At 35.6% G+C, this 27675-nt stretch overlaps 1 protein-coding gene across 1 annotated transcript in view; it reads left to right on the forward strand.

Moving 5' to 3' along the window:
- Dpyd (dihydropyrimidine dehydrogenase) overlaps positions 1–27675 on the forward strand; it is an 839421-nt gene that overhangs the window by 341691 nt on the left and 470055 nt on the right. The window contains exons 9-11 of the mRNA XM_059266163.1: positions 1754–1861; positions 3746–3915; positions 23435–23645. Coding sequence (XP_059122146.1) covers positions 1754–1861; positions 3746–3915; positions 23435–23645 — 489 coding nt within the window. The remainder of the gene's footprint in view (positions 1–1753; positions 1862–3745; positions 3916–23434; positions 23646–27675) is intronic.

Consider the following 27675-nt stretch of genomic DNA (forward strand, 5'->3'; position numbering starts at 1 on the left):
GAAAATAGTGTATATCCAAATTGTTCATTTTATTTATTATTTTTTTCTAGACTCTGATACATATGCATTATAAAGTCAAATTCTGTTCTTTTCCTTTGGAAATATAACTCATTTATTCATTCCATTACAATTCTAATGTTTGTTCATCCTTTAAAAGTGTTTTTTATTGGTCACTTTTTACATTTAAGATATATTTGCATGTCTTTGTATCTCTTTGGAAACGATTGAAAATCATTTTCTAAAAATTCAATGGCAATGTGTTTCTACTAAACGTATGAGAAGAGCTATGTTTCTACCCCTACTATATATTCTAATTTTCTTGAATCTTTTACTCTAAAATAAGGAAATCATAAGTTTACATTTCCTTAGCCAGGTATGGAAGTAATATTTTATTACTTATAAACTATTAACATAATACATTCTTCTTCTTTGGGTATCTACTGGAGAATAGTTTTACATATTAATACGTAGATTGTAAATTTTGTGGTATTCTTTTTGATATTAAGAAATACCTTTGAATAACATTTTATTTCTTAAAAGTTTTCTGTTTAACCACTAGTCTGTTGTTATTATTAATATTACTGTGCTGTGTATGCATGTGTGTGCAGGGCAACTCTCTGGAGGTCATAAGACAACTTTGTGGGACCTGTTGTCTCTTTCACCTCTACATGGGTTACATGGGTTCCTGCAATTGAACTCAGGTCTGCATATTTGTAGTATGACAGGTATCTTTACCTGCTGAGCCATCTCATCAGCTTTCATCACCATTTTTTAATTCACTTATAGTTTGAAATATATGAGAAGCTGATTTTTGTTGTAAAATGCATTTATTCTTGGGGATATATTGATGTGCATTTTTCCTTAGAATAATCTTTCTTGTCCATTAATTAAGTAAAATATGTACCCATGCGTTGTTTTATTTTATTTTATTTTTGCTAAAGGTTTTTAACACTCAGCACTCTACATCCTTTTAAACGATTTTTATTTAAAGCATAAAGAAGAGTATAATTTCTTCACTAATACTGTATCAATGCTTGCTATGCTTTTGTGTATCATTACACAATATATTTCTCTCTGTGTATGCCTTGTGTTTACATATATATGCATATAAATATAAATTAGTGCAAATTTTCTGATTTATAGTTAATTTCATATTAAAGGCATACAGATCTGTTAGATCATTGTCTCAGTTAGGGTTTCTATTGCTGTGGTGGAACACCATGACCAAAAGCAAGTTAGATAGGAAAGGGTTTATTTGGCTTGTATTTCCACAGAGTAGCCTATCATCAAAGGGAACCAGGACAGGAACTCAAACAGGTCAGAAACCTGGAAGCAGGAGCTGCTGCAGAGACCTTGGAGAGGTGCTTCTTGCGGGCTTGCTCCCCCTGGGTTGCTCAGCCTCTTATCTTACAGAACCCACCAGACCAGGGATGGCACCGCCCACAATGGGCTGGGCCCTCCTCCATCAATCACTAATAAAGAAAATGCCATACATGCTTCCCTACAGCCTGATCCTTCACAGGTGTTTTCTAAACTGAGGCTTGCTTCCAACTGATGACTCTTGCTTGGGTCAAGTTGACATAAAACCAGCCAGTATAATTGTGTTATCTACATTTCTGATTTTGGTATGTTTGTAGGTTTTTTTTTTTTCACCAAGAGACACAATATTTTGAAGATTGTCAATATTTTCATAATTTTAATCTCCATTTAGGAAAATGACTGCTAATGATATTTTTTGAATTTTATTAAATAGGCTTGCCAGAACCCAAAAAGGACCATATTTTCCAAGGCTTGACACAGGACCAGGGATTTTACACATCCAAAGACTTTTTGCCACTTGTTGCCAAAGGCAGTAAAACAGGTAAAACTTATTGTATTCTGTCTCAGTGTTGTCTGTGTTTTCCCAAGCATTACAAATTTATATTAAATTCAAACTCAGTAGGATATTGTTCATATCTTATCTGGATCCTTGAATAGACATCACCAAGGTAAAAACATTAAAAAGCCAATACTACAGTTTGCAAGAATCATCAAATCACCTATTCTTCCAAGAAAGCATCACGATAAGGTATTTTTTATTGTATTACATGGAAGTCTAAAGTGCATCATGAAAAATTAATTCAAAATAAAAAGCCTTCAGCAAACATTGGAAGAGATTTTAGCAATAAGGGTGAGATTTCTTGTTTGGGAGCTATTTTAAAGTAGAATGAGTCTTCCCATGTCTGGCCTGATGTGTGTCTGCAGAGGCAGGAAGTTCGAGGACTCTACTGAAGCAGTAATTCTAGGCAGTTAAAGCAGGACAGTTTGATAGACACCCTATTATTTCATGTACCCCAAGAAGAACAACCTGAAGGGAAGACTATGCCAAATTAGTGTCCTTGTCTTGATGATAAAAAAAAAAGCTATAGCATTTTTTTTAAACTAGATGAGCTAAATCTTCTAAACATTTATTTTGAAGAAGACTGAGCCATAGCTGTTCCTACATCTAATTATTTGTGGAAATGATAAACAAGCAAACACACAAAAACCCCACAAAACTTAGGTTTCTTTTTTCCTTGCAAAATTTAAACAGACAAGAAACTTCCTATATTAAATTACTTGAAAGGTAATGACAGCGAAGGACAATGTCCATATTGCCTCCCAGCCCTGAATCCTGGAAGCTTGTGCTTTTTTCCACAGGAAGATCATAGTGCAGCAAGCTTGTATTTTAGTATCACAGAATGCCAATTGTCTAATCCCAAACAAAATGTCTTCCAAACAAAATGATTATATTTGTGAAATTATAGGTCTAGTCATCATCTGGGGTGGAATATCAACAATTATAGTAATTTATCTTATCAGCAGTTTATAATACAGTACTGATAATAGAGTAATGTCTAGTACAGAACACAAACGGAATTTCTTTTCCTTCAAGAATCTTCATAAGAATACCAGATCTTCCTACAGATACTCTCAAAATGGACACCTAAGAAGTCATATTTCTTGAGCTAGTAGGACCGCTCAGCAAATAGAGGCACTTATGTGTAGGCCTGACACATGAATTCCATCCATAGATCCTACAACATGTGGCAGGAGAGAAACTACACCCAAAGATGTTTTCTGACCTCCCCAAGCATACTCTGACATGTGAATGCCTGCATACACACAAGCACAAAATTAATTAAGTAAATAAAAGTTTTAAGAGAAATCCTTTTTTTTATTTTCCAATTTTACAGAAACATCCAGAGAAATTCAATAAAGGGAGAAATCTATATTAGAGTCATTCAACATGTTAATTTTAGAAGTTTACTAAATATAAAATATATAGTAGAGCTATGTGAGAAATTATGTAAAGCATTCCAACAAAATGCTATAGATTGTGGGCTGAGATTATAAAGATTGCTTTGTTTTACTAATATACAGAAATTTAATTATGCAAATGTAAAAATATGTATCATGACTTTGTTAGAGTTTTAATTGATTCATTCTGTTTACTATGACTTAAATACTTTAAAAGTGTTGCAGCGGTCCTTCTAAAAGGGGAAAAAGAAGCTAAGGGTACTGAGTATGAAATTACATGTATGAGCATATTTTAAAAATGGGAATAAAACTGTCTTTCAACGAAGCAGAATAATTTGATAGTGACACTCCACCCTGGAAAACCGCAAGATGCAATTTTACAGTGCTTTGAGTACAAGTATCTTTTGAGCTGTCATGCAGAAATGGTTTCTCTACTTGAAAATGGGGTTTTCCTTTCATCGTTCAGGAATGTGCGCCTGTCACTCTCCATTGCCATCCATACGGGGAGCCGTGATTGTACTGGGAGCCGGAGATACTGCCTTTGACTGTGCAACGTCCGCTCTGCGCTGTGGAGCCCGCCGTGTGTTCATCGTCTTCAGAAAGGGCTTTGTTAATATTCGAGCTGTTCCAGAGGAGGTAAAGTAGAACCATTGGAGGAGATAGGAGTGGAATCCTGCAGATTTTAGGCAATGACACTGTTGGTATGCAGTCCCAATTTAAATCATTAGACTGTCTTAAAATGGACAGATGAAAAATAATTAAATTATGTGCTATATGCAATTATTTTCATTTTGACAGTCTACCTAAAAGGAACTTTTAAGTATTAATTTGAATAAAATGATACACACATTTGGGTCAAAACCACTGGTCTATCTTTTTGTCAGTATTCTAGTATGTTTGAAGAGTATTCTAATTAGTAACAGTCAAATCTGCAAAGACTTCCATAACCTCAACATTTTATAGAATGTGTGGATGCTATATGAATGTTATAATTGGAGACAGTTAAGAAGTTAAGATCCCCAAAGTCCAACTAGCAACGAGGATACACACACACACACACACACACACACACACACACACACACACACATATCATGCATGCCCTGTTCACATTTAGCATCAACTGATTCTGCTAGAAAGAAAATGAAATGAAGTTGCAGCACAGTCTTTTTTTAAGAACCTTCATTTGAATATTGTTCAGATTTGGTATTTTAGTTAACTTACTAAAGATGACAGATTTAACATCATTTCATTCTAACTAGTCTTCTATAAAGCATCAGCTGGCTGTGTTCACCATGATCTCTCCAACTGTAATGCTATCAGAGAAAGATAATATTTTATAAGGGATAATAGTTGAGAGGGTATAGATGGAGTATATTTATGGAAAGATAAATGACCCATTTTATTCAAATCAGTATTTTAAATTTGATTTACTTGAGAATGCCTGCACATGCTTGGAGCCTCTCTATCTGGCAGGAATTATAACCGCAGTTGGTGGGTAATTTGTCACATGTAGATTAACCATAGTACAAATTGACCTCAGTAAACGATCAGTCACCACCAGTTCATAGCTGGGTTTCAAATGTCAGTTTTACTCTGTGGGTTTTACTCCATCATATACTCTTTTAATATGCTTTTCCCTCCCAAATCCATGTCATCTTATAATCATAAGAATCTTTTCTGACATACACATTTAGACATTAATTAGTTCACTCACATTATTTTACAAATTTAAACAGCCAAATTAAAAGAACAATGAACAATAGGAGCTAATTTTACTTATATTTATATTGCTTTGCATCGTATAAGACTTGAGAAATATAACAAACATATGAAATACACTTTACACTAAGTATTTTGCATTTTCTTCCTCTAATTCCTATGATTAAATAGCTCTCATGACCAAAAGTTTTTCCTTGATGGCTGGAAATAGAAGACAACTTGTGTGTTGATATTCTATTTCTCGTGACAACTATACCTGAGATAAAAAAACAAAACTTTACAGAGCAAAGGTTTATTTTTAGCTCAGTGTTTATGTCAAGGGCTACTTGGAATCACCAATTTTTCTGTATTGAGAGAACAGTGGGGTAGAAACATGTTATAGGAAAAACTGTTCACCTTAAAACGGCCATGAAACCTTGAAGGTACTGGTGGGTAGACAGGGCAAAGATGAATTTATTAGAGTCATTCCTTCAGTAACATACTTCTTCCAAGTAGGTCCCATATCCTGGTGATTCCAGCACCTCATAATAGCACTTTCAAGTGAGAAAGAAGTTTTTGCACACAAACTTTTGGGGGAAAACTCCATCTCCAAAATTTAACACCCCAATTGGCAGTATTAATTACTTTACTCCTCACAGTATCCTCATCTTCAATAAGAAAGAAAAAATGGCAAGTATTTCTGTCTTACACAAAACTCATGAAAAACTCAGACTGGATTTATTTTAAAAAGTAAAGGTGTTTATTCGTACACCTTATGTTGACTGACTACCTCCTGTATAGTAGGCATTATTTCAAGTGACTTGAATATATCAGGGAGAATTTCATGCCCTCATAAAGTTTATAAGGAAATAAACAGGGGATCAAACAAGTACTTAGTGTGCTTGTTTATATGGGAAATAAATGTATTGTACCACCAGTAGTATATTGAAAAGTAATTTGTTCTGTGGAAAAACATTAGTGATATGGATATATATATATATATATATATATATATATATATATATATAGTGTAGGGGTTGTGTTTGAGTGCAGAGATATATGGAGTGTAGGAGGTTGTGCTTGAGTGCAGAGGGTGGTGGAGGAAAAGGCAGGATCTTCCACCTTACATAGGGTAGTCTGATGGGTCTGATTAGTTTTGAGTATGGAAAAGATAACATTGACCTACTTAACTGTTCTCAGCCATAATAGAGGAAGTCTCCTAGGGAGTGCATGTGGTTAGAAAAGGATATGTGTGGACTGCCTATGAGGATTGGGTATGGACTTGTGGGCAACAATAAGCTTCTACTTAGTATAAGGAAACCTTTTGAATTGTTCTGTGTACAGAATCATGAAGTCCTAAGGTAACTTTTGGATTTACTACTTGGCCGAATTTTGATTATGAGATAGTAGAGACAAAGCAAGGAGCCTACTTAGTTAGTAGGCTACTCAAACATAGACTATTAGTGTAACAGGATACAGAATGGAAGAGACTTCAGTCTAGGCATAACTCAGTAGTGGGGCAGAACCAGTAGGATGCACATGGTCACAGAGTGCTAAGAGGCAGTAATGGGCCTCTGGGGTACAATTGGTATGCTTACAGTAGAGCTTCAGTAGAACTCCAGTTGTTCTGGGGCTTAGTTAAACATAGAACAACTGTTTATTATTACCTTGCAAAGAACCAAAACTTTCATATATTCTTAAATTGACTTGACTTTTATTCATTAAAGCAAGGACTGTGGTCTCCCTTACTCAGTTTTATCATTCCTCTTACCAAACATGTGAGTGCCACATATAAAATATTCAACAAACAATTGCATCAGTACTTTTTTAGAGAGGCTCAGAACCATGTTTCTTGTACTAACCTTCCAGGTTAACTGAATTTCCTATCCCTAGAAGGCTCATCTAGTAAATTTAGGCAAAGCCAGAACATAAGATATGTAATAAGTCATGCATTATTAGAGTGTATAAAGACCAAGCTTGAATATCTGGCCAGTGCCCATGGTATTTTTAATTTGATGACTCCAGAATTTATAGAGGTTTCAATGTTCATGCATTATAGTTATTACTTGGTTTTGTATACTTCTAAAGAGCACTCAAGGCTTGCAGTGGAAATTGGGTGTTAGCGTGGTGGGGAAGAAATACACTTTATCTACTGCAATACATGGGATTTGAGAAATTATGCTCAGGAACAAATTTTTAACTAACATAAATGTCTCAATTCTTTCATGTGTCTCTAATTTCTGATATGCTTCCTTCTCTCAACCCACATGTGTTTCTGCCACACACTATTTATTTCCTTAAAGTCAACAGGTATTGAAGAACATAGCCTTTATGTTTCTTTTTCATCGAAGCATATAATATTTAATCATTTGGACTTGGGTGAAATTTGGAAGTAACATGGTTTGCCCAGTAGTAAACTGCCTCATCATCAAGCACTTCAGCATTCATAGTCTACAACTGCAATCCAGTTCTCCTTCTTTGAGAGAGGAAAAGGCAGAGCAACAGAATGTTTTCTGAGCCTTTGGTAACAGATGTGAATTATTGCAGAGGTTAATAACTTTGAGTATGGAATTGCGTGAGACAATGTGCCTTATGTGGTTGTCAACTTGTTCCCCACACCTGGGAATGAAGATTTCAAACACTTACACTTATGGAGGACTATATTCATTCAAGCCATCACAATGACCAAGACCAATATGCCTGGATCTAGAAATATTCCAATCAATAAAACTAGGAAGCGTTTCTGAATAAAGTTTTCAATGACAAATTACAAGCTGTTTTTCTAATGCATAGATTTTCAAAACTTGAGTGGATTAAAAATCACCTTGTTAAATACAAACTGGTGGACTCTGTCCCCAGAGTTTCTGTCAAGAGTAAGTTTGAGGTGGGCCTGAGAATTTGCATTTTAACAAGTTCCCTGGTGATGCTGAGACTGCTGGTCCACTGCTCTAATGTATCATCAATGAGTTTCCAGCTGTCTAATTAGAACCATAAGCAGTGTGCTGTTTGGAGGCACTTTCCATCTTAGTTAAGAAAGCATTAATGCTGAAGGATATAGGTTTGATGAGATGAAGATAGGGAGGCATCATCAGCATATTGATGTAATTCTGATTCCAAATGTCTCTCAGGCTCCCTAGTGGCCTCACACACATGCTAAATAGGATGCTACTGACACACTAGCACTTCTCAGCCCTTAGTCCTTGGGGAAACCAGCCAATCACTCAGTGCTATCCTTTAAGAAGATGAGGGAAAATCTGTTAATAATTCCCTCCAGTACATTCTGCAAGCTTAAATAGGTGAGATTAAATTTCACAGGATAACAGAATCCCCCAAAATGCTGGTATTAAAAGCTGTTGACAGATCAGACAGAACTGCCAGAATGCTGTAGGCGGTTGGGAATCCCTGAAAGGAAGCATGAAGGTCAGGACTCAACAGACCTGTTTCACTTGATCAATTTAAACGATAAGGTTAAGGAAGGACTTTGTAGTTGTTATTGATTATGGCAGAAAAGTGTATGGCTCAAAATGAGTTTTAATAACAAATTCCATTCACAAAGAACATTGCAGGGATTTGTTGTTTACATACTTAATTTTGAAATAGCAGCAGAGCATGGTAGACCTGTTACCCTTCTCTGTTGTGATGGTATCTCTGTGTTATTCTCTCTGTTGGTTTATCAGGGTAATAATTGGTTTAATTAGATCAGGCTATTACCAAAAACTTCAGTTATATAAAGGATTGGCTGTCCTGATAATATTAATTTGATATAAATATCTGTGGCAGATCATTTGGTCCATTAGTCAAACAAAGTTTTACTGTGATTTTTGAAATAATACATTTCCATATAAAAATATACCTATAAATGAATCTTTTTAGGACAACACAACATATCCCACAATTTGTCTTTTATGGAGCATTACCTACAGTCTTCCGCTGTAGCATTTTTAAACATTATAGTGTTAAAGCTACACTCCTTGTTTAACCCTCTCTATCTTGCCTCCCACCCCATCTTCATGTATTTATTTATTTTCTTTTTTGTATAAGTAACAGATGCTTCCTAGCTTTTATTTAATTGTAAAAAGCATCCACCTGGAACTATCTTTAGTAAATAGCCTGTATAGGCTCACAGATTTAATTTTCACCAGTAAGGGTGATTCAGCAGTTCCTCCTCGGTGTTTGTCACCTGCACATCATTTGAGAGCAATTCTTCATGGACCACGATCAGGGACTTGTTAGTAGGATTGGCCAGGGGGAGTTGAAAATAAACAAATATACACACAACTGCCTCCAGGCAAATGAAGTTAATTAATGGCAGTTAGGGGCTCCCGTGGTACTAAATAGTAAGTACATATTGAATACTTTTTTATTGCAAAGACATGACATTCCAGGAGTCTGAATATGTGATGGAAAGTTGTATTGATGCAGTGTAGTATGAACAGGTAGAAAGAAATGGAAGTATTGAACTTAAAGTTGGAGCACCTTGGTGGATGATTATAAAATCATGTCTGAGTTTTCATTTGTGATATCACTGTTGCAGCTACATGCTTTATAAAGGATTCTTCCATTTCCCAAGTTTTATCATTTTAATATTCATAGAAAAATATGAGAGAGAGGACTGACTGAAAACTGGCCAAGAGCTGACAAAAGTTTATGTTCATTCAAGATTGTGTATTTAAAGGCAATCCTCAAAATTCCACGGATATTGTTGCATATGTTGGCTCTGGGTGTCTATAGTGCTGGAGATGGTTTATTTTTTAGGAAGTTTTCCAAATCTCATATATGTATATATTGTAGCTGGAAGTTTTCCTGTATCTTGCCTGGCCCGTGGTCCAGACAAATCTCTCTCACCCGCCAGTCCTGCAGTCGCTCATACCCAAGTAAACACATAGATGCTTATATTATTTACAAACTGTATGGCCATTAGCTCAAGCTTATTACTGACTAGTTCTGACACTTAAATTAACCCATAATTCTTATTTATATTTAGCCATGTGGCCTGGTACCTTTTTTCAGTTCTGCCTTCACATCTGTGTCTAACTGGCGACTCCTGACTCAACCTTCCTCTTCCCAGATTTCTCCTTATCTGCTCATCACACCTATACTTCCTGCCTGGCCACTGGCCAATTAGCATTTTATTTATCAATCAATCAGAGCAATACATTCACAGCATGCAGAGTGATATCACCCATCATTTCCCCTTTTCTTTCTATTTAAAAGAAAGGTTTTAATTTCAACATAGTAAAATTACATATAACAAAACAGTTATCAAGCAACAATTACAGTTAACAATATCTAATCTATTTGTATTTGGCAAAATTAAAGAAAATATTTTACCATCTAGCTCATATTTTTGAGTCTAAAGTTTTATACCTACCTTTTCTCTTACCATAACCAAGGAAAACCATAACTATAGCTATCTAGTCTTCAACTACATCAAAGACCCCAGAAGGATATAATATTACCTAAGTAAATAGGAAGTGCTTTGTAAGCAACTTCCCAAAATCTAGAATGACAGAGACAGCTGGCTGCCTGGATAGTCACTCAAAGTTCATCTGCAACGTTGGAGCATCCATCATCTTCAGCTTATAGGCCTAGAGTCTCTCAGTAGCTTTTCTGTGTCTTATACAATGTCTGGCAGTCTTCTCTATGAAGCAGGAACCTGAAGAACCATCTCGCCTTCCAAAGTTTAGTGGTCACCTGCCTATGGGTCCTGTATGTCCAGTTTTTACAACATACTGTCAATCAGTCAACACAAGGGCACTTTTTTGCCCAGTGGCTAACTTTTGCCACAAAGAAAGCAAACTCCATAATGAGTTCATTTAATGCCCATATTCTCCTTGAAGTAATTGGTGCTGCCAGGAGCAGATGTGTCTCATTGTCCAGAAAAGTCTAACTTTTTAAAGTATTTTAAATGCCAAATTCTGTAGGTCTTTGAAGTGTTTGAAGATTACCTACCTAATTGAAATATATATATATATATATATATATATATATATATCTTAACTAACATGACTGTAAGTGTGATTATCATATATGACTAATTATTAATCTATTTCTTAATTATACATTACAATTTTAAATGAGTTCCATAAACACAATACCTTAAACAAGAGTAGAAATATATATATAATATATATATATATATAATAACAAAATTAACTTTAAATTTGTAATAAACTAAAATCTATAGAAATGTAAAATATTTTAAGCAAGTTGTTGCTATTTAAAAGTAGATTCAATCACCTACCCTTTTATCCTATCATATCTATATCCTATATATCTATATCATACCCCCTTTCTTCTTTTAGAAAGAGATTGACTATGACCAATAACAATTTGTAACCAACTACCTAAACAAAGACAAACATAATCCATTTTTTGGGAATGTGGGCGTAGTGTTCTAGGTCACTTCCTACTGATGGGGGTGCTGGTAGTCTTATGGGGATCCTGAGAAAATTTGAGATAATGGTCAAGTCCTAGGAAGACCAGCTATAACCATTTTTGATAGGTACCATCTGTTAAGGTTCAGGAGGTCTGGCTTGATCAAATCTAATCCATCTTAACCTGGAACAAATCCATAGCCTCTGGCTTCCTGTGGAAATAAAAACAGAGCCTCCTTTCCAAAGCAACATATCCTTAGATCCAAATTTTGAAGTCAAGATACTTTTAAAATATACATATTGATTTAACTCAGCAGCTTTTACAATTGATGTTGCTCTGCAGTTAAAAATCCCAAAGACAATATAATTCAGACTCTCTCTGTGATTTCTATCTTTATGTGCCTTATTTTTTTCTATTATTTTTACTGTCTCTTTTAAGATGTTATTTTTTAAACTATCTATTTCTTTATATAACTACACATACTCCTTTTCCTCTCTTTTCAAAGACTATGTACATTTTTACACACAATGTAAACTGTTTAGGGTTTATGCCTTCTAAATCTGTCTTTTTGTGACTCTATTGCTTTAAACTGCAGCATTACTAGGACTGAAATGGCAGCTTTGACTGCTGGCTCCACCCACCTCAGCATTCCAACATGGAGGAACTACATTTACCACCAGCTCTGGGAGAACCATGCATACCACCAACTCTTGGAAGCAATGGGTTTATGCCTCTATCAACAAGCATGTAGCCCAGAAACTTTTTTTTCAGTCTGTATTAGCAAAAGCTATATCCACCACGTACATGTTGTGCAGCTTATAGACAGCTCTGTGTACAGGCAGATTCCAAACTTGCCATACTATAGCTCAAGCCTGCGGGTCTCAGCCTCTCTGTATCACAGCTTTCCTGAGAGACACAACTAGGAAAGCTGCTCTTGGCTCCATTTTAGAACCCCTTTTTATAGCTTTCTCAGTTTTTGGGTGGAAATTCTTGCCCCATGTTTTGGTACCATTTGTAGATGAATTTCTAAATGGTCTTATTAAATAAAAACCATGGAGCCAAATATAGGGGTGAAAGCCTGAGAGAGATCAGGGAAATAGGGAAAGCCACAGCTAACCTTGCCTCACCAACACCAACCCTGCAGCTTCCAAGTCCGAGTTACCTCCTGTCTACCCATGTCTTTACTGCCTTGCTGTTCTGCCATTTGATTTGCTCTCTGTCTAGCTACATCACTTCCTCTTCCCGGCCAGCTCCATCATTTCATGTCCGTATAGGTCTCCAGATCTCTATGGTTGGTACTGGGATTAAAGGCATATGTCACCACACTTGGCTCTGTTCCCTAGTGTGGCCTTGGACACACAGAGATCCTACTTGCTAAGTGATAGAATTAAGGGTATGTGTTACTGTTGTCTGACTTCTTTGTTTACTTAAAATTGCTTGCTATTTCCTCTGATCTCCAGGCAGACTTTATTTATTAAAGCACAAATAAAGTATTACCACATTTCATCATGAATAAAACATTACCACAATAGACGGATATAGATATATACAAAGAGAGAATGTGTCCTACTAAATAGTGGCTATTTCTGTATTGATTTTAGAAGCCCCCTGCACTTAATCATATTTGCCTCAGCTCTTTAATATCTTTACTTTGTCTTCTAAGATGGAAATCTTAAAAAGTAATTTTATTATTCATTCACTTCTTTGAAAAAAAAATGGCTTTACACTGTAGTTTAGGCTAACCTTGAACTTACTATGTATCCAGGCCAAGCCAGGCCAACTAATTCTCCTGCATCACTCTTCTGGGGAATAGAGCCATAGACAATTTCCACCTTTCTTGAATTACTATAATTTTAGTCTGTATATAGCACCTAAAGAAGAGTAGTCAAAGAAAAGCACACAAGCATAAGTGTAAAATTTTCATATATTTATTGTAGTACCGAAAATTTAGCCTAAAGTCTTCAACAGTCTATACAAGCACTTTACATCTAAGCTACATATATAATCCCCTTTCATTAATTTGATTTTGAAACAAGGTCTTCCTAATCCACCAAGGGTAGGCTTGGTTCTCTGTGTAAGTCAAGCAGATCTTCAACTTTTGAACAAGTATTGCCTTCTTAAGTAGCTGGAATTTCAGTTATACCACTAACTTCTCTTCATCATTTTTACAAGTCTTGTTTTGTTTTGTTTTAAAGTATCATAACTATCAAGGCCTTCCCTGAACATAGTTTTTTTTTTTTGAAGGTTTCCTTTGTTTTCTCATTAATTCACTTTTATTTCAAGGCCTTTTATGGCCTCTATGCTTTCTGTTATTCTAACACTACACAAGGTTGTTATTTCTTTATGCTAATCTCACAAATGAAAACTCAGGTTCCTTCCATTGGTTGTTTTATTCAGTTTATTATTTGACTCTAAATATATAGTAGTTTTCACTTCAAATTATCAAGTCAGTGACCCATGTTAAATAAATATATTAAAGGTATCTTAACCTTATAAGAATATTTTAATTCATTGTAAAATATTCAAAATGTACATACTATACATTTACACACCTCAAAAATATTTTAGATATGTTTCAGATAAATTATCATTTTACTTTTAACTATAATATTTCATTTTCTCCCATTACATATGTGATGATTACTTTTAAATGACAGCTTGCCACAACCTAAAATAATTTACAAAAAAAGATCTCTATAGAGTAGCTATCTAGATTAGGCTGACCTGTCAGTGGTTGTCTTGTTTGTTTATGGATCCGGACCATTTGGGGCATCACCATTTTCTAGGATGGTCTCTCAGATGTATAAAATGAAGAGAAGCAGCTGAGAGCAAACAAGCCAGCAGGTAGCATAGATGTATTTGCTTCCTGGCTCTTAAAAGTTAACTAAGGACTAAAATAATAATAATAATGATAATAATAATAATAATAGTAATAACTAAAGCCAGAAAACATGATGAAGCAATATATTAAAACATTAAATTTAATGAAAATATATCAGAAAAAGTGAAGACTGACATTTTATGAAAGAAGACAGGATTGCAATTTATACAAGAATTTTAATATTTAGTCATTTCCAGATTGAAAAAGATACCTCCAAGACACCTAGTTATATAGGAACAGCTTTTTTTAGGAAATATTACAATAGCAGTAAGTCATGCTTTACTCTAGCTAAATCCAAGATGAAGAACAGTGAGATCTAGTCAGGTTTAAAGAAATGTCATCAATCATAAATGAATAGTGTAAAATATTCTTTTCTTCCTAGAAGTGATGTATTTTATGATATTTGTGCAAAGTCACTTTATATCCTCTTAATAATTCCTTACATTTCAGTTCTGGGTATTGAAACACAATAGTGACCCAATCCAGCTAGTCAGGGAATCAGTTAAGGGACTACTATATTTATCCAAGGTTTAACACAGCTCTCATATGGAGTAATACTTCTTTGTGTTCAAAATGCTTGCATTTTGAAGAGTTTTAAGAAAGAATGGCCTACAAATTATGACTTACTGATTGTAGATCAAGCCAGTAGAGTCTAGATTTTAAAATGTAGTGCCTTCTATTACTCATTCACTGTTAATTTGTGTACCAAAAATTATAAGGCAGGCAGCCAAAATGCCAGTACGAATGAGGGAGAAGCCCAAAAGATATCATCCCAAATAGTTGAATAACTATTTGCAGTTTGTGGCTGCTGAGAGAGGGAGGGTCAATTTTCTTCAGAAGTGGGGCCCCTCCTATGTTAGATGGCTGCTTACCCATGGGCACATGGATAGCATTAATTGTACTCAGTCAGTTATTAAAAATAAAGAAAACAAATTTTACATGGAGACATAGTTGAGGCAGAATCTCAGAGCTTAGAGAAGTTAGGGACTTAATGTTGGATGTGATCAAAATACATTGTACACATGTTTAGCACTTTCAAAGAATAAATAAAATATATTTTAAAATTATAAAATAGATAAAAGTTGTCCAATAAAATAAGGAGTATAAGAGTACATGTAAGAAACTAGAATTTACTCGGTTCCTTTATCCTCTTTTATCCCTTTAATAACCAAAATAACTAGGTGGTTAGATTTTAAAATCAAACTAGCATGACTGGTAGTATTTTGTTTCAAGGTTTATTACTAATTTGGTGGGTAGAAGTAAAGAGAAGGTGTCAGGTGACCAGGAAGAAGTGCGTTATCACTAACAGGTCTCATCTTGCAGTATCACTATTTGTTTTAATTCAGGTCAAGCTGACTCTAAAAAGTATGAATAGTCGCAGCTTTCACACAAAAGATCTTATTTTTTTTTTACTTAGTTACACAGCATATGTGATTGCAAAGCTCTGTGCTCCCTCATTTTCTAGGAGGAATACCCTGCCCAATACATGTCATAGATAATGATGCCCTCATTTGAAATCACTGGGTTTGTTTTCCAGGAGAATGTTTATAAGGGAATTTCAACACGTCTCATTTACTGTAGAGATGAGCTTCCTTCTTTTTTCCAGACTTGTCACGAGAGAGAGAGAGAGAGAGAGAGAGACAGAGAGACAGAGAGACAGAGACAGAGAGAGAGACAGAGAGACAGAGACAGAGAGACAGAGACAGAGACAGAGTTCATTCCAGAATTCTCTCACAGCCAGCTCATTCACACTAGACTGTTCTTGATTATTGTTCAGATTAATTTCAAATTTAGCTTGAGTAGCATATTTTCTACTCTATCCTTTGATGTCCATTTTGAAAAATGCATTTATTACTATTGTATGTGTATATGATGTGTCTGTGTATATGAGAAAGGAGACACACACATACAGATACATACATACACATATAAGCACACACACACACACACACACACACACAGAGAGAGAGAGAGAGAGAGAGAGAGAGAGAGAGAGAGAGAGAGAAAGAGAGAGAGAGAAAGAATGAACACATATTCCAAGTCATTTAGTTGAAGATCAGCAGATGTTGGGAGTTGTACGCAAGTAAGTAGTGTTACAAGTTATGAAGCTTACTACATGTATAGCACAACCCATATTTGATCAGAGTCACTGTGTTTATACATTATGAATATTCTTGATAAACTAAATGTTAGGTTTCTGAACATCTAGGCCCATCTATTCACTTTTATGTAACATTTGGGTTTAGCACAGAGCATGAGCAGATCAGGTCAGCAAGAATACCACACTCTTGATAGTCAGTCTCCATTCTTATGCTTTAGATGAGACTTCAACTCCAAATACAACATAAAAAATAGGCATAAAGCCAAGGGGTAAGGTGTGGTAGGTGAATTAAAATATTCAAAATTAGAGTCTTCCAGAATAAGGCTCAATCCTATTGGTTCTCTTTATCTAGCAGTATTCTTCCTAAAGACAGGTTGGGGTGATTAGATATTATCTCAACCATGGCAGAGAATGAGGAAGATGATAAGACTAGAAGATGATGTGTCCTTAGCAGGCAACATATATCAAAGGTCAAGGGTTTTGATAAGGTAAATTAAAAATTATCCTTCTAGATCTGATTTCATGAGCAAGTATACAGATGAGCATAGACAGAGGTTCAGAAATATAACTAAAATATGGCCAAGTAGACAATTATTTGTCATGTAATTATACTGAGCATGACTGCTGATATTTTGACAATATGAGATTTTTTTAAAAAATTATTAAGAGATTTTCTATTCATTTTACATATCAATCTCAGATTCCCCTGTCCTCCCTCCTCCCACGCCCCAGCTTTCCCCCCAACCCACTCCCCATTCCCACTTCCTCCAAGGCAAAGTCTCCTATGGGGAGTCACCAGAGCCTGGTACATTCAGGTCCAAGCCCCTCCTCCCTTCCCCAAGGCTGTGCAAAATGTCTCACCATAGGCACTAGGTTCCAAAAAGCCAGCTCATGCACTAGGGACAGGTCCCGGTCCCACTGCCTGGGGCTCTCCTAAATTGTTTAAGCTAAACAATTGTCAATATGAGATTTTTTTTTAAGGCAAGCATTAATTTGTTACCTATGACAACTAATACCAATTTTGTAGATAGGAGCTACTTAATAGTGGATTTGAATTATGCACAGAGGGACTGTGTGACCATAAATATTTGTAGTGTATACAACAATCTCACAGTGATGAACTATGATCATTTCCAAGATTAACACTGGCCAAGGAAGTTTACTAAACAATTTTGATTACAAATAACTTCTTCTTTGTGTTCTTATCAGATTGATAGTTAAATATACTGATCTTCAAGCTTTCTTTTTATAAATAATATTGTTTCTTCACATTGCTTGTTAAACTTTGGCATAATTAGAAGTTATTCCAGAATTTAATATATGCTGGTTTTGATTCTGCTCGTTATGGTTTATAAGCTATGCTTACCTTGCCTATATGCAATCTAAAAATGAGTTGACATCATGCTTTTAATTATAGTAAATTAAGTTGTTTCATAATTTCTGCAGTATGATGCCTGTAATATTAATCAGACCAAATCATCACATTACATAAAGTTAATCATTAAAATGATTATCATTATTGCATGCTGTAGTGAACTATTTTTATTTTACTTAGCTTCAACTACATATCTTTCCTAAATATGGAAGTGAAAATCAAAGCCAAGAATTTTTTTTTTTTACTTTTTAATAGTGTGTGAAGAGGTGACAAACTGACTTGTTGAATTAAGCTTTTAAACACTGGAAAATTAATGCTGTGTACTACCATATCCCCTTGAGTATTTATTTGTGAGGATAAGAGGAACAGAAGTTTGTATGTTTATTGGATGTACCAATTGTTCCCATGTAAGAATAGTGTGATTTATTGACTATGAAATGTCCCATTCAGACTCATGTGTTAAACACTTGGTACTGAGTAGGCAGTGCTGTTTGGAGGGGTTCTGTGAACATCTGAGGATGAGTCAGATAAATGATGTAGACAGTTGTGGTCAGGTCCTGGTGAAGTTTTTTGCCTTGAACGCTTTTCTGTCTATCTGTCCCTATGCTTCTCTGTCTCTGTAACTCCCTGCCTCCCAGTCTGCTCCCTGTTCACCATGAGTTTTAAAATTTTTTCTATCACAACATCCTCTGCCACAGTGTTCTACCCAAGCACATGGGGCCAAACAACCATGGATTGAATAAACCTTCTAAAAGCATGAGTTAAAATAAGTCTTCCCTTCCATAAAATATTCTTTCAAGATTTTTGAACATAGTGATGAGAAAGCTAACTGATACATACAAGTCTGCCAAAAATATAAATATAAAAAATATGCTGTGACAACTGCATTTTTGTACCAGATTTTCATACTTCCTGATTATTAATGTTCATTAACAAACTTCAAGTATGAATGACATAGCACTGCGTTTGTGAATTACTTAGCTTAGAAAGCTAACTTCTATTAATAGCAAAAATGTTTGCATATACATGTAGTTAGACAATTGGTCTACCTGATCCATCATTTCCTAATGGTAACTGACAATAGAGAAATTACCATTTCTTTCCACTCTGTAAGGTAGGATTATCTTCTCCACAGCCATCCGATTACACTTGGAGGGTTTTTAAAGCCATTCACTGAGATCTATTACTACTTAGTTTTATTTTCATTAATTTGGATATCTTTCAGGCTTTTGTAATCATTTATCACTCATTCTGGTAAAAAAAAAAAAAATTTCTTTTGAAGTCTGTTGTGTGCCAGTCCTTTGAGCAGAAATAAATAGGATGGTGCCCTATCTTGATGCTCTTGAATGTAACATACTGGCTGGCACTCATCTGAAAGTACATTTGTTTGAAATTATCTGTCATTGATTAATTGAATATCACTCTTGGACACTGGAGATAGAATTTAAATAATATATTCTTTCACAATTTAAAGAGTTTTGTGGTGTTGTTTACTATTTGTTATGTAAAATTAAACACTTATTTTTCTACCTTAGAAAGCATGTTCTTTGTCTCTTTATTCCACATGTGAAACCTGTTTTGTCCCTAATTTGACCTTTATCTAGGTTCAATAAGTCTCTATTAACTCATTTATGGGACTGGCTTTATAAACCTATTCCTTGGTTCCTGTATTTCATAAGTTTAAGGTACTCCTGCATTTATTTCACTGGGAGACTTGACTCTCTTCCTCTCTGATAAAGCTCTCTATCCCTGCAACTTCCAGACCTCTGGCTCTGTCACTTCCTGTTATATTTGTGTCATCAGGTCTTAGAACATGACTCACAGTCATACCGAGTATGGAGGAGAGAAAGCCCTGGAGTGAATAAAGTTCTGAGCAAATGTGTTTTGTTGACTTGAGTCAGCCATACCAAGGACTCTAGAACCTCAGACCCACGGGAAAATGGCAAAGCCTTCCCCTGCAGGGTCAGCCTCAAAGGAAATGGCAAAGCCTTCCCCTGCAGAGTCAGCCTCAAAGGAAATGGCAAAGCCTTCCCCAGGTCCTTGTGTGGAAGTTGATAGTATATGAAAAAAATGTCTACCATAGCCCTCTCACCTGGATATTTATGGTCTGAGAACTGCTCCCCTACAAGTACTGTTCCTACTAAGTTAGCTAAAATTGTTTCCTTCATATACCTCTATACCCAAAACCCTGCCTTCTTGATTTAAAGGTATGCAATAACCCTACTTCTCTGTTCAGTTGTGTATAATCAGCATGCTAAGTTTTTGGAGTTGCTTCCATTTGTCCATCAGAGAGACCAGTCCATCCAACCCCAGCTTTTTCTATGTGCCTGTGTTCAACCCTTAAACACTTGGCAGTGTTATTCACTCCCCTAGGCAGGCCCAAGTCCTTGGAATCATGCAGTTGCAGTAGAAGTTCTGTTTCACACCATGTAGAGCATTGGTTCTCCTTGCACAAAATGAAAATCATACAGAAGTTGTTTTCAGCCAAATTAGGATATTACCTAAATAAGTTTTGTCATCCTTTAATATATTTTTTGATATGATGCCTCTCCTCTCCAAAGGAGAAATAAAAATACATGTTTTATAGCACAGATGTAGAATGCTTATAACCAGAAGTGCTTCAGATTTTGGATTCTTCAAAACAAAAATAGAATATTTGCATATGCATAATTACCTATCTTGGGTGTTTGGCTGTAAAATCAAGAGGATGGACAGCATTGTGCTGGCCTTTTGCACAACAAAAGAAAGAAAAAGTTGGTTTGAGGCAAAGTTCTGTAATAATTCATATGTAGCTGTCATAAAGTATCTTTAGTCAGAACATAAAATGTTATAGGTTAGGCATTGAAAAGAATACCTACTACTATCATTTGTAATTATCAGGCAGGCCTACTAAAGTGTGAAATTAGGCTGACAAGATGACTTGGCAGATACAGACAAGTGACAACAAATCTGATGCCCGGAGTTTGATTTCCAGGACCCATGTGGTAGAAGGGAAGAACTATCTCATTCAAGTTTTCTTTGGCCATGGCACATAAGCATCCCCATACAACACACACACAGTTACACAAAATAAAACAAATAAAAAGTAATTTTAAATGTGAATGTATATCCTTATGTTATATTCCTAAATCATTGACAGGATATTTTGCCTGATACATATATATATATATATATATATATATATATATATATATATATATATATATATAGAGAGAGAGAGAGAGAGAGAGAGAGAGATAGATATAGATATAGATATAGATATAGATATATCTGCATGTGTCCATCTTCTCATAGTCCTCATATTTTCTTATTTCCCAAGACAACAAATCTTATCATGATTTCAATATCTTTCTGCCCAATATGATATGAACACTTTCCCAATAAATGCATATGTTAAGATGATATTGTCTCAGTTTCTCCTAACATTTCTCCCCTTGTATATAAAATGACTTAAAACAAATAAAATTGTATTTAATAACAAAATAATTGCTACATGTAGTGTGATTTACAGACACCACCCCATAGTCTACTCACACATCTCATCAGGTTTGAGATAGGAATTCAGAATAATCTGCTGGAAAGGCAGTGTTCATGCTGCTAGGTTTAAGCACGCTATCAAGCAGGGATCAAAGAAGCTAAATATCTTTAGAAAATTATCAACCTTGTCATATTATAAAATTGTGATGTTGAAGGATATGGATGTAAAGATGAAAGACCATGCGAGAATACAGAAATCATGTGGTCATATGCCAGTGAAAGGGTATGGCCTAGAAATAAAACAGATCTGCTACCAGCTCAACTGTACACTTCTAGCTTCTACATATTGTTTTGTTTTGTATGGATTATCATTACCTTACACTGAATACCCTTGTCTGAGTTCTGCCTCTCATTGTACCTGCATCTCAATAGCACCTGGAGCTCTTACCAGCTTTCCATGGTAGAGCTGGAACCCAGAAGCTGATAGCAAAGCATGACAGGGGAGGCTGCCTACAACAGCAACTGTGGACCCGTCGAACTAACACACACTAGGCTCATCCTGAGATGAAACTTAAAAGAGATCACTCACACATTTCTGTTTCCTTTCACCTGTTTGCAAAGAATGTGGTCAGACAGGTGGAGTCTCCATCATCTTGGATTCCTCACAAGCAGTGTGAGCCACAATGCACGCTTTAGAACTCATAGATCAATAAGAAAAAGAAAAGATAAAAATCATGATATAATCAGAGTAGGTTTTGGAATCCAGTTTGTTTGTTTGTTTCCAATCAAAGCATGGATTTTAGGTCCTCTAAACCTGGGACCCATGGGAGAGAGATGTTGAGGAATATCTTTAATTTGCTAGAAATTTCTAATTTTTTTCTGAATTTAGCAGCAACTTTGCTAAATACCTTAAGAGACTGTGTACTCAAATAGATGCAAATTAGCAATCGACAAGAAATAATAGGAAAGGGCAAAACATGTTGTAAAGCCATCTACCCGGCATATTCTGCAATACCAGAGGCATAGTTATGTATTATACTTATGCCCTTCCCAGAAAGTAGGACAATTATAAATACACATGCTGGATTGACTTATTAAACCCATGAACATTTGGCAATGTCATTCACTCAAGTATGACAGTATGATTAAAAGTTAGTATCATTTCTTGTTCTTGAAATGCCATAAGCTTGTTTCTTGTGCTACATTATACAAATGGCACAAAGGAGATACAGAGATCATATCGTATATACCATACTGTTTTTAATGTTTTGATCAATTCAGAGAATCTTTGCCTCCACAAAACTCATATGTTGCTCAGGTAAGGTCCCACCAAGAGCCCACCTGCCTTCCACAGGGATAAGAATGGTCTCTGGAGTGGCACATTCTCTACTATTTTTGTTTTTTGTGAGATACACTAGTTCAGAATATATTGATAAGTGCCTGGGAATCATCTAAAACAAAGGGTAAAAAACAATAACATAAAGAAATATGAACCGTTTGTGTGAATGGGCAACCTATGCAGGCCTAAACTAAACAATTCCTATTTGATGATAGGATGAATTACAGATGAAAAGGGGATTCCAGGAGGTCTGTGCTGATCTTTCTTTGATTTTTTTTTCATTGATGCCCCTCATGACTCTACTCTTATAAAAGGAAGATTGAATGATTTTCCCTCAGTTACTCCAAGCTTTTCTAGCTTTTCTTCCTTACCTCCTATTCTAGTCATGTGCTTGCACAGATTAGTTCTTCCACTTCATTGATATTTTTCATAGTCTAGTTACATGCAGCTAATTAATAAAAATATTTTTATGTTTAACATAACTATAAAGAGAGTTTATTATGCAAAAGGAACGTGGTAGGAGCCCAGATTAGTACAAATGGGAATATCACACATCAACAACTATAGATCATTTAATAAATAAGACTTCAAAAAAGTCTTTTTGGTGGTGCTGGAAAATGAACCCAAGGCCTTACACATGCTGTTGAAGTGCTCTATCACAGAGTATTGTTCCCAGCTGGAGCTAACTTATGTTACCATGTTCTACAAATTTCTTTGTCACATTTCAAATTCAAGACTCCCCCAAGCAAGCAGCTTATGCCTGAAATTCAGCTTTAGTGGAAAAAAAATACCATCATATAAATTCAAACACTATAACCTCTTATCATGCAAAATTGATTTGGAAATCAATTATATAGGATAGTCAACGTTTCTCAAGTTTTATTTACTTATTCTTTTGTTTTAGATGGAGCTCGCCAAGGAAGAAAAATGTGAATTTTTGCCTTTCCTTTCCCCACGGAACGTTATAGTCAAAGATGGAAAAATTGTGGCAATGCAATTTGTTCGGACTGAGCAAGATGAAACTGGAAACTGGGTTGAAGATGAAGAGCAGATGGTGCGCCTGAAGGCTGACGTAGTCATTAGTGCCTTTGGTTCTGTCCTGAGTGATCCCAAAGGTAAGACACTCCTGGGAGGCCCGAGTGTGTGATGCTGTAGGTGTCGTTTTAGAGCTCTGAGAGTTTCCAACTTTCAGCCACTTTTTTCATCTCAATATTCATTTCCATTTGCTAGTATGGACTGCAAACAATCTTGATTCAAAAGGCTTAGAAGTGCTATTACCAAATATATGGAATTAATTTAAAGTAGAGAGAATTGAAAAGAATGTGAATCTTTATTTTAAGCTAATATCCAAGACGCATATTCTATTTTATGATAATGTTTGCCTTGTTTCCTATAAAAGAATGGCCTTTCTTCAGTTAGAGTAGAATAAAAAGATATAGCTGAAAAAGTGGAACCATCACTTTTAAACGACGTAGAGAAATTAGCATATAATGAAAAGCAGAAACTTAGAATCCGTATTCATTACCAATGCCACGACAAACCATCTCTCTGAACAGGGGACGTCAGCATTATCCCTTAGAAGTTCACATTCATGTCATTTCATCTGAATGGCCTAACTGGATATACAGAGAAAGAATGAAATGCTTAGGCATATCATGAGAGAGGGAATGTTTTATATGACATTTCAACCTCAGAGTTATCAGTCAACTGAGAGACAGACTGCCCTGTGTTGTAGCCCTCCCACCCAGTACCATTGTAAATGAAAGCTGAAATACCAAGGCACCTTCATTTTCCAAATCTTTACCTTTCAATTCACACCGTTGAAATGACAATTATCACTTTTATTTTCTGAAAGGAAAATAAAAGGCCTTTCTACTGTTCAGACATTCACTAAGAACAATAATAACAGAAAATCTAAACCTGACACTTCTGCCTAGAATGCCTGCTGCATTCATGTGAAAACTCCATGTGTCTGAAATAGGAGGAGCATGGATGCAAATGTAGGTTTTTATGCAATAGATAGGGCAGGATTCAAGCAGTCATCAGGCATTTTTTTTTTCAGGACACACAACATCTTGGTATTTAAAAACATCCAGATGTTTAATGTCATCAAGATAAATGTTTTCAAATGGCAGGATGGTGGCCTAAATTTGTCACTTTCCTTCTAGATGTGAAGTGTAGACACAGTCACTGTGTGCTCTGTGTATTCATTAACTGAGTTTGTAAAGGAAAAATGAACAGTGTGCAAATTATGTTCAGTTATCTAAAATATACTGTTCTCTGAAAAACAGTAAGATGTCAATGACGTTTAGGTACCAGTTTTACTTATGAGTCATGTATCAAAATAATTTAGCTCACATATCTAAATTATATTCCATGACTGGCAGTCTACCATTTTAAAATGTATTATTTTCTAATCAATACAGAGTACTCTGTGGCTCAGATCACAGAAAATATCTTTTATAAACTCAGACATTTTGTTAAAGCTTAGGTTTGTGTATGTGTTATTTTGCTGTTGGGTTTGTTGTTGTTGTTGTGAGATAGTGTCTCACTATGTAGCTATTCCTGGGTTTGAACTTCCAATCCTCTAGGCAAGCACTGCCAGGCCAAGTTCTTTCATGAGAGTATGTGTGAATTTATGGGCATGCACATTAAGAACGAGATCTGATTTAGTATTTAGAGTTCAATTTATGAAGTAAAAAAATGAATTTGATATATTCCATTCCAGAATATCATGTTTATTCCAGAATTTGTGCGCTTTGTTGCCTGTGTCTGTCTCTTGGGGTACTTCACACGGATTTTTCCCAATGGCTATTAGAGAAGCCAAGAAAAGCATGATGCTTTACTAGGGTGTCTTTTTCCTATCCTGATCTGACATGGAATAAAATGCTTAGAAATTGTATCCTAATGTAGAATCCCATATTATACTGAGGCCTCTTGGGGTTTACATGGACAAAGTGTTACTTTCCAAATGAGTAGGCAGCTAGAATTAGCTGTGATGTTAAAACACATTCCTTTCCTTTTTCCTGTTACCAGTGGGCAGTGTCTAAACTGGAAGTTTCCAGATTGTTGGTGTCTTATTCAAAGAAGTGAAAAGACGGCACACAGAGATCACAAAGTAGCAAGAAATTTTGTTCAGTATAAACAATTGTGTAGATCTGAAATGCTCTCTAAGGGATCTGGGGACATATTGCGAACGTGCTCAAGGGCTGTAATAGTTGTTTGTGCTTCCATTTATCAGGTAGAATAGGAGGTGTAATTGTGGGCCCTTGGGGGCTTAACACAAGTTGTTCTGTTTTAATTGATTGGCTTGGATTCTGTAAGGGTTTTTTTTCCTCTCATCCCTATAATACACCTGATTTTAGTCATATGTACACTGAATATGCATGAGATAAACATTGGTTTCTCATAAAGTTTCACTCAGTGGACACAGTTTGCCTTACTATACATGAACCCAAACCCAGTCCATGCCATAAGGGTCCGTTGTAGTTCCTGGATATGTTCAGAATAGGCTTGAATGGAAATGAGGCATTATCATAGGGTTTCCAAGGACTAAACAATCAGTACAGTTAAGCTCAACACAGGTTACTAAATGTTTTGTTTGGAGAACGGCGTGAGTGCATAGTATGTGCATATGAGAGTCCTAAGTTGTCACTTGCATTGGGGAAAGTGTATGTCCATACTCTCAGCCAACTGTTTATGTGTTTGGCTGTTCTGCTCCCATGCACTGTTTTCAATCCTAATTAGGGGTCATGGGAAACTCTTTAAAATTGGTAAGGGATTTGGGTTTTAGAACTCAACCAGATCTTTTAAAACTCGTATAATAATGATAATTTTGAAGTCAGAAAACTTTCACAGGCATACAAGTATTCTAGGTATACTAAAATCAGTTTATTGGAAGAAAATTGTACATGTGGAGAAGAAAAGATATCCATTCATGTTATCCCTTTTCTACCTGAGTTGGTTTAATTCCACTGACTGTGGAGTGTGATTCTCATATGATTGTCATGAACGTGATACACATTTTAATGCATTCATCAATAACTGGCGTCGTAAAACGTTAGGATCTCTTGTCACTTTTTCTCTCTTCTTTCTAAATTTATTTTGCATAGACTCAGTAAGTTGCATGAAAACTCAGAAACATCCTTTCACACTTTATGCAGTTTTATCCATTTGACAATGTTAAATATTTCTGTTTGAAATGCTCTTCTCTAAGTTACTTAACCTTCCTAAGGTTCAGCTCTTCATCTATCAAAACAACAAGACCAAGCATAATAAAACCACCTCTCCCTACCCTGCAAGAGGACTGACAGAAATAAAATGAAGCAATGGAAAAGTACCTTGCAAATAAGACTATAAACAGACTATTACTGTTTATGTCATTCCTAGTTCCTGTATTTTCCTTTTAGTTTTCTGTAAGCCTGTCACTGACTTCTGCCTTCTTCTTGCAGTTACTTTATAGTCCTTCCCCAAGTCCAGGGGTTGCAAGTTAATTGAATAGACAGCTCTCAAGAGCAAAAGTATTACCAAACAATATTTTAAAAAAAGCAAAAACCCCTTAAATATGCTTCGCCATTAACAAAAAGCAAATGATAACTATGTTGAAATTCTTTCACACCCAAATCAGAATAGCTATCATCAAGAAAACAAAAAGACAACAGATGGTGGTTAGAATATGGGGAAAGAGGAACACTATACATTGTTGCTGCAAATAAGAACTGGTAGAGTCTCTGTGGAAACCAATGTGGAAGTTTCTGGAAACTAAGATGACCAAAGGATTTAGCTATCTCATGCCAGGATGTGTACCAGGGAGAATCTGTATCAGGGAGCCATAGATGTATGTGCACATCTATGTTCATTGCTGTGATAATCACCATGGCTAGGATCTGGAGCAAACTTATATGTCCTTCAGCAAATGAATGGGCAAAGAAAAGGTGGAATTGAGAGGTGTCAAATTTAAGCAACTTCATGTTTATATTTAAGTCCCCTTCCATTAATATCTGGAGCCAGACTGGCAATTATGACATATATATATTTATGTTGTCAGTGAGTTTTAATCCATAAAGACAACTCTTTACTAAACTCATATTTCATTTTTCCACTGAAGATACAGTTGTATACTTCTCTGCATATACTTTTCATGAA

This window comes from Peromyscus eremicus, chromosome 6 (genome assembly GCF_949786415.1).
Source record: "Peromyscus eremicus chromosome 6, PerEre_H2_v1, whole genome shotgun sequence".
NCBI lineage: Eukaryota > Metazoa > Chordata > Mammalia > Rodentia > Cricetidae > Peromyscus > Peromyscus eremicus.